Source organism: Octodon degus, unplaced genomic scaffold, assembly GCF_000260255.1.
Source record: "Octodon degus isolate 3935 unplaced genomic scaffold, OctDeg1.0 scaffold00021, whole genome shotgun sequence".
Lineage (NCBI taxonomy): Eukaryota > Metazoa > Chordata > Mammalia > Rodentia > Octodontidae > Octodon > Octodon degus.
Genome location: NW_004524597.1, coordinates 6,610,813 through 6,618,300, shown reverse-complemented (window position 1 = coordinate 6,618,300; position 7,488 = coordinate 6,610,813). Strand labels below are relative to the sequence as shown.

Here is a 7,488-nt window from a genome sequence, read left to right as displayed (position 1 = left end):
TAAATTTATCCTAACTATTTTGTATATATAAATACAAAATGATCTTTCCTTTGTATCCTTTTATTTTTTTGTCCTGTCAGAGGTGAATAATCTATTGGCATCTAAATACTATAGGTGTTTGAATTCAACTAAGCAATCTAACTGTAAATTTATTTTAAAGAAAGTATAATAATAATCAATAAGACATTAGTAATGGCACACATTTAGAAGACCAAGATGAGAGGTAGTCAACCATGGTTTTGTATTACATATTGCTGTCCTTGACGTAGTTGCTCAGATTGCAGATATCAGCATACAGAGTTAGTCAAAGTGAAAATTCTAAACATTAACTGCTATTTAAAAAAAAACTGATGGAAATTGTTAATATAATTATCTCAGCATGTATATACACTTGCATGATTTTCCCCCCTTCCTTTTTTCTTATACTTTCTCCTTTCCCTCATCCTTCATTATTTAATACTTATGTTCAGTTTCATTCAGTTTTACTATATTTATTACACCTTTCAGGTTTTATTTGTTCTTTCAGATTCTTATACTAGGAAGACAATATATTTACACATGTGGGTCTGATTTATTTCACTTGTGAGTATAGCCTCTAGTTGCATCTACTTGCCTATAAAGTCTTTGAGTTTGTCCTTTGTTATAGCTGAGTAATACTCCATTGTATAATGGAGTTGGGAGCATTCTGGATCCTACCCATAACAAGGTGGAAAAAGGAGATGTGACCCAACAGCCCAGGGGACAGGGCTGGCTCTGCTTCTGAGCTGCCCATGAAAACAAGCCCAGCAGCTGAGTGAGGGCTTGCTGAAGGCAGTAGGGGCTGGCCCAAGGGGGACCCAAAGCCAGGTTCACCACCCCATCTGTATGAGGTTGGGTACACTAGTGAGCCTCTTTGAGCTCAAGCTTCTTTATTTGTCCCATGAGGACACTATTCAGAGGACTGAATGAGAGATCTGAGAGCTGGCACAACATAACCTACGGCTGCCAGGCTTGCTGCTTGGAGATTCCTCTGGGGAGGTGAGGGCTTCACTCCCCTGTTTTATAGATGAGCAATAGACTCAGAGAGGGCAAGTGACTTGGCCAGAGTCACTCAATTCAAAAGCAGTAGAGCCCAGACAAGCCTGACGATTTTGGCACCATGTACCCCTCTCTTCATTCCCTTCTTTTATTTTTTTTAATTGTGTGTTTGTGTGTGTGTGTGTGTGTGTGTGTGGCCAGCTAAGCCCACCTGGGGGCGGGGCTGGCTGGCATGTGGTGCTGGGGGATTGAACTGTGGTCCCTGTGCTTTGCTAAGCTTGTTCTAAGTAAGTGCTTTAGACCACTGAGCTATCTCACCAGCCCTTCATTCCCTTCTTGAAAGTCTTTTCCCTTATGGGGAGGAGGAGCTGGGCTGGTGCCCTAAGAAGGGCATTAGGGGCTGTTTTTAGTTCTTGTAAACCTGTGCCTATGACCTCCTGGGTCCTGTAGCCTGGAGAAGACAAACTTTGAGCTCTTGTTCTGTACCAGGTGAACCTGGCTTTGTCTTCTGAGCCACAGGCTCATGGACCAAGGACCATTTTCCAAGGTTATAAAAAGGCAGGAGCTTGTCAGGGCTGGGAGCATGTGGGGCTGGCCTTGAAGTCAGGGATCACCCACACTGAGCTCTGCAGCCTTTTCCCCTCAGGAGAAATGTTTCTTCCCTCTGGGGGACAGGACTCTTCACTCTAGCGCTGGTGGCTGTCAGAGCAACCAGCTTCACCATCTGGCAGGTAGCAGTTCTGCTTCCCTAACCTGAGGGGAGGATGGGGTGGCTGGCCTTGTGGGGCCTGGGTGACACTAAGGCCACCAAGGCACTGTTCCATCTCCTCCCCCATCTCAGCCAATGGGTCACATCTTTCCTGCAGGAGCTGGAGGGAAGAGGTGGAGGCATCTGTCCTCAAATGCCGCCACTATTTTTGGAGACTACATTGATCCTAATTCTGGGGCGTGTGGGCTTGGCCAGGCTAAGAGCAGACCCCACTCAAATAACATCAGCCACTGATGTCACTAGTTCTGACCCGGCTCTTCTGGAGTTGGCACAGACCCTTACCATCTTTTGAGATGGCTTACAGCCAGGAGACCCCTACAACTATCTTTACTCAGCTCTGTTCTTTCAGACTGCAGAAGGAAGCAGCCCCAGATCAGAGCCTGTGTGGACCCTAGGTGTCTTGGGGGGCATCCTGGCCTGGGCACTCCAGCATCGGGCTTGGAGCCTCCCCTTGTGAAGGGTGCTGTGTCATGGAATCAAATTAACTTCCTGCACTCTGTGTGGAACCTTGTCAGAGACACACAGAGCGACCATGCAGGGACAATTCCACTGTCCCTTCCTGTGCCCACTTCCCTCAGTTCTCATGTGGATAGGCACTGAGCAGTTAGGTGACCTATCCACGGTCACACAGCTCATCATGGTGGGCCAGGACTTGCACCCAGAGAGGGTGCTGAGCCTGTGCTGTCAGTGCACTCACTGTGGATTACGAAGAGTAGAGCACATTGCTAAGTATTTACATGGACACATGCATTTAAAGTGAATGATGGTAGCTGGGGATATAGCTCAGCAGCGTAAGTGCCTGCCTGGCAAGCACAAGGTCCTGAGTTTGGTCCCTGGTACTGAAAAAAAAAGAAAGAAAGAAAAAGAATAAAAAAAGAACTATGGTAGAACTGGGGATGTTGCTCTGTGGCAGAGCACATCTTTTGCAACATAAAAGTTTTAACTTTTGCCGATGCCTAGTTTATTTTTTCTTTTGTTTGTGTTTTTGTTGTCAAGGTGATAAATATTTACTCCTGCTGGGTATGCTGGCTCATGTCCATAACCCCAGCAGTCAGTCAGGAGGCTGAGCTCAGAGGATCTATTGAGAGTTTGAGGCCAGCTTGGGCTACAAATTCAGTCTCAGCCTGGGCTACCTAGCAGAACCCTCTCTCAACAAGCGAGCAAACAAGCAAGCAACCAAACAACAAATATTTATTCTTGTAGTTGGTTTTTGTTTATTTGTGTTTTTCTAATGCTAGGAATTGAACCCAGGAATGTGTACTTGCTAGGCAAGGGCTTTACTGTTGAGCTACATCTATAGCTCCCCTGTGACTTCTTTTAAGATTTTATAGTTTTAGATCTTACCTCTAAATTATTCCACCTTGAGTTAATTTTTGTTTATGACATAAAGTTGAAGTCCCTTCCTTTACATGTGAACATCCAGTTGCGCTGGTCCTATTTATTGAAAGGTTATCTCTATTTAGTTCTCTTGACCTTCTTTTCAAAAACCAACTGCCTGTAAGTGTGAAGTTTTATTTCTGAACTCTTAATTCTGTTCCACTGATCTATATGTCTGTTGTTCTATACACAAGTGCCACGTTGCCTTAATTACCATAGTCTTAGGATATGGTTTGAAATTAGGAGATGTGGATCTTTCAATTTTGTCCTTCTTTAAAATTGTTTTGCATATTTCTAGGTCTCTTCCATTTCCACATGAATTGCAGGACCAGCTTGTCAATTTCTTCAAACAAATCAGTTGGGATGTGAATAGATTTCACTGAATTTGTAGATCATTGTGGGGAATGTTACCATCTTAATATTATGCCTTCTGATCCATGAATTGGGGAAATCATTCCCCTTCTTTAGGTGGCCATTTGCTTCTTTCAGCAATGTTTTCAGAGTTTAAGTGTTGCACTTCTTAAAAGTATTTCTAGACATTTTTTGATGCAATTATAAATGGAATTGGTATTCTAAAGTTGCATCTTTTAATTTGCTCATTGCTAGGCTATAGAAACACAATTGATTTTGCATGTTGCAGCCTTGAACTTGTGTGTGAATTCTAACATTGTGTGTGTGTGTGTGTGTGTGTGTGTGTGTGTGTGTGTGTGTGTAGGACATTTTAGGTATAAGAGCATACATCTGCAAACAGGAATAGCTTTACCACTTTCCCAGCCAGATGCCTTCTATTTCTTGAGCTTGCCTAACTGCCGAGGCTGGAGCCTGCAGTACAACAAGACCGGAAGTGAGATGAGCTGACGCTGTGCCTTGTTTTAGAGTTTAGCGGGGAAAGCATTCAGCCTTTCACCCTGGAATGTGATGCTGGCTGTAGTATTTTATCGAGACTGTTTATTAGGTTGAAGACATGCCCTTGAGTTCTCAGTTGGATTTTTTTTTTTTTTTAAATCATGAAGGGATGTTGGATTTCATCAAATGCTTTTTCTAGGAAATATCCTTTGTGGTACTGGGGAATGAACCCAGGGCCTTTGCACTGAGCTACACCTTCTGTCCTTTTATTTTGAGACAGTGTCTCACTAAGATGCTAGGTTGTCCAGGCTGAGCTCAAATTTATAAAACTCTTGGGACTGGGGAGATGGCTCAATGGAATAAGCACTTCCCTGGCAAGCGCAAGGGCCTGAGTTCAATCTCCGGTTCTGCAAAACAAACAAACAAACAAACAAACAAAAACAAACCCCAAAAACAAACAAAAAAAACTCTTGCCGCAGCCTTCCAGAGTACTGGGATTACAGGTGTGGACTACCAGGATGAGCTGAGACGTCCTTTCTTGTAAAATGTTACAGGGGACTCCGTCCTTCTAAGGGTGAAAACTCTGATATATAGGCAAATGAGAAAGGTATTAAAATACTGGCGTTGTTGGTAAAAACCACTGCGCTGCTTCCGGTGTGGCTACTTCCCTGAGCTGTAGGCAGCCACTCTCCTAGGGGGCTGCAGGAAGGCTGCACTCACGGCCCCTTTCCCTCTCCGCCCCAGGCCTATGAGAAGCGCTTCCCCACTTGCCCACAGATCCCCGTGTTCCTGGGCAGTGAGGTCTTGCACGAGTCCCGCAGCGCGGATGGGGCGGTGCACGTGGTTGAGCGGAGCTGCAGACTTCGTGTGGACGCCCCGCGGCTGCTGCGGAAGGTGGGTGGTTGCTTGGCTAAGAGATCAGAGATGGAGTGCTGGGCTGGGTTAGACTGGGTCGGCTGGAGGCCCCTGAAGACCACAGTGGGTAAGGGCTACGGGGGACCAGAGCTAAGTCAGGGTGCATGAGTGGGGCTGGGTCTGAGGGTCTGTGCTGGGGAGGACCCTGGGACCAGGGCAGACCGGGTGGACTGTGGGAGAAGGGACCTGGGCTGGGATCCAGAGGGTCAGGCAGGTCCTCTGGTGTCTCACGCAAATATTCACGCCCTCGGTTACCTCCCTTGCAGGTTGCGGGCGTGGACCACGTGGTCTTCCTGCAGAAAAACGTTCTAAACTGGAGAGAGAGGACATTGCACATCGAGGCCCACAACGAGACTTTTGCCAGCCGCGTGGTGGTCAATGAGAACTGCAGTTACACGGTGCTGTCCTCTCCCTCTTGTCCCTTTCTCCCTCCCCTGTCACAGTCAGGTAACATGCAGGATGCCCAGCTGCAGTTCACAGATAAACAGCCGATAATATTGTGTAGTGTGTCTCCCATACCGTTCCAGATACATGTACAGGCAAACATTCTTCGTTGCTTATCTGAAATTCAAACGTGCCTGGGCATCTTGTACTGCTAAATCTGGCAGCCTTCTCCTCTCTCCCTTTTCCCTTTCTCCTTTCCCTTGGTCTCTCATGAAATGTTTAATTCCTCATCTGTAAAATGATCATCATCAATCATGCCCATCACACAGGTTGTGGTGAGGATTACCTCAAGTAAGATGTTCTTATCCAAGCCCCTTAGACCAGTGTCTTGCACATACTAAATTTCAGGTAAGTGTCACCTTTCAACTAATAATGATTATTAGTCTGCAGTACATACTGATGGGAACCCACTGTGCCAGGGCCCTGCCAGGCACTGGGAACCCAGCCATGCGCCAGTCTGCCCAGCCACTGTCCTCACATGGCTTCAGTGGGGTGGGAGACACTGAGGAGAGGTAACCACATCCCTACTGTTTCCTTGTCACAGCGCTAGGAAGGACCCAACAGCAGGACTAGAGGGACAAGAGGAGAGGTCCTCCCTTAGGTTCCAGTGTCCCTTGGGCCTCTCAGGAAGTGCCACTGAGGCTGGGAGCTGAGAGCCAGGAGGAGCTGCCCCACGAGGGCTGGAAACAGCACAGTAAGAGGCTGAGCAAGGTGAGACCAGGTAGAGCTGCAGGACCAGGTCTTGTGAGCCACAGGACTCGGGGAAGGAGCCTGGAGACACCGACTGAGTGCATCTAACTCTGCTGTTTTTTTTGCTGAATGACAGTGGCTAAGTCACTTCCCCTCTGTGGGCCATACCATTTGTATCTAAACAGAGGGCATTACCGGACCCTGCTTGCAGAGCCTCAGGTTGCAGGGAGAAGCCCATTAGCCCAGGCTGGATCCTAGATGGGAGTTTCCAGGAGGGCAGCTCCAGTGTGCTAATGCTGGAGCTTCGTGGGTGGCTCTGCTGTGTCTTGGCCTCTTTGATTTCTCAGGCCCTGGCACTTTCCATGGTGCTCTGTGTGCAGCAGCCACCCACTACATGCCCACTGTGTCTCATCGTTACTTCCCACTCCTCCTGGAGACGTGCCTGAGTCCAGGCTTCTTGGGGCAGCGGGTGTCTGTGTAGTGCACTGGGGTGATTGCCAGCAGCAGAACGGGTAACCCCGAGGCTGCCTGGGGTTCGGTTCCCTGGCCCCACCCAGCACCATCAGGGGCCAGCCTGGGAGCCTGCATGTTCTCTAGCTTCCCTGGTAACTTCCTAGGAGCATGAAGTTGGGATCTGAATAGCAACTTTGCCAATTAAGTTCATTTTTGGTGATATGTTTATATTTATGGATACATAAGGATATACAGCATGATAAAAATATGGAGAAAGCTTAAATTTAAAAAATGTATTACAATAAAAGACACATTGCCATTAACCCCCCTCAAAATATTCCCTTTGCTTCTCTGAAGAGTCCTATCGTTCTTGTCACTTCCCGAAGCAGTCCTGGAAGTCCTCTTTCATTAATATCTTGAGTTGTGCTGTTGTGACTGCTTGATGCCCTCGATTGATTCAAAATTGATTTACCTTTCATGGTCATTTTTGACTGTGGGGAAGAGCCAAGAGTGACACAGCACTGGATCTGGTGAAGAAGGTGGATAAAGACACTCCCTAATATTCTTAACAAGCCTGCACTTGGCAGCAGCATTCACCTTAGTTTTGATTGTACTTCTTAGGACACTCACAAAAGACAGTCACTTCCAGATTGCTTCAGAAAGTGGCAAGAATAATGGGATAAGTGTGTTGGAAGTTGGGGGAGAACTTTGAGGGGGACTAATGGTGAGGTGCTTTTTAGTGTCATTCCTTTTTATTTAAACATTCACTGTATTTGGGCTGGGTGTGGTTGTGTGCCTGTAATCCCAGCACTCAGGAGGCTGAGGCAGGAGGATCCTTGCAAGTTGGAGACCAGCCTGGGCTACAAAGTGAGCTCAAGACCAGCCTAAGCTGCATAGCAAGATCCTGTGTCAAGAAGACAAAACGAGGGGCCGGGGAGATGGCTCAGTGGAATAAGCGCTTCCCTGGCAGGTGCAAG

The 7,488-nt window shown here is 47.0% G+C and overlaps 1 protein-coding gene across 1 annotated transcript in view; it reads left to right on the top strand.

Moving 5' to 3' along the window:
* Positions 1 to 7,488, top strand: part of Sec14l5 (SEC14 like lipid binding 5) — a 41,244-nt gene that overhangs the window by 16,342 nt on the left and 17,414 nt on the right. The window contains exons 3-4 of the mRNA XM_004627792.2: positions 4,754 to 4,903; positions 5,191 to 5,322. Of these exons, the coding sequence (XP_004627849.1) occupies positions 4,754 to 4,903; positions 5,191 to 5,322 (282 nt within the window). The remainder of the gene's footprint in view (positions 1 to 4,753; positions 4,904 to 5,190; positions 5,323 to 7,488) is intronic.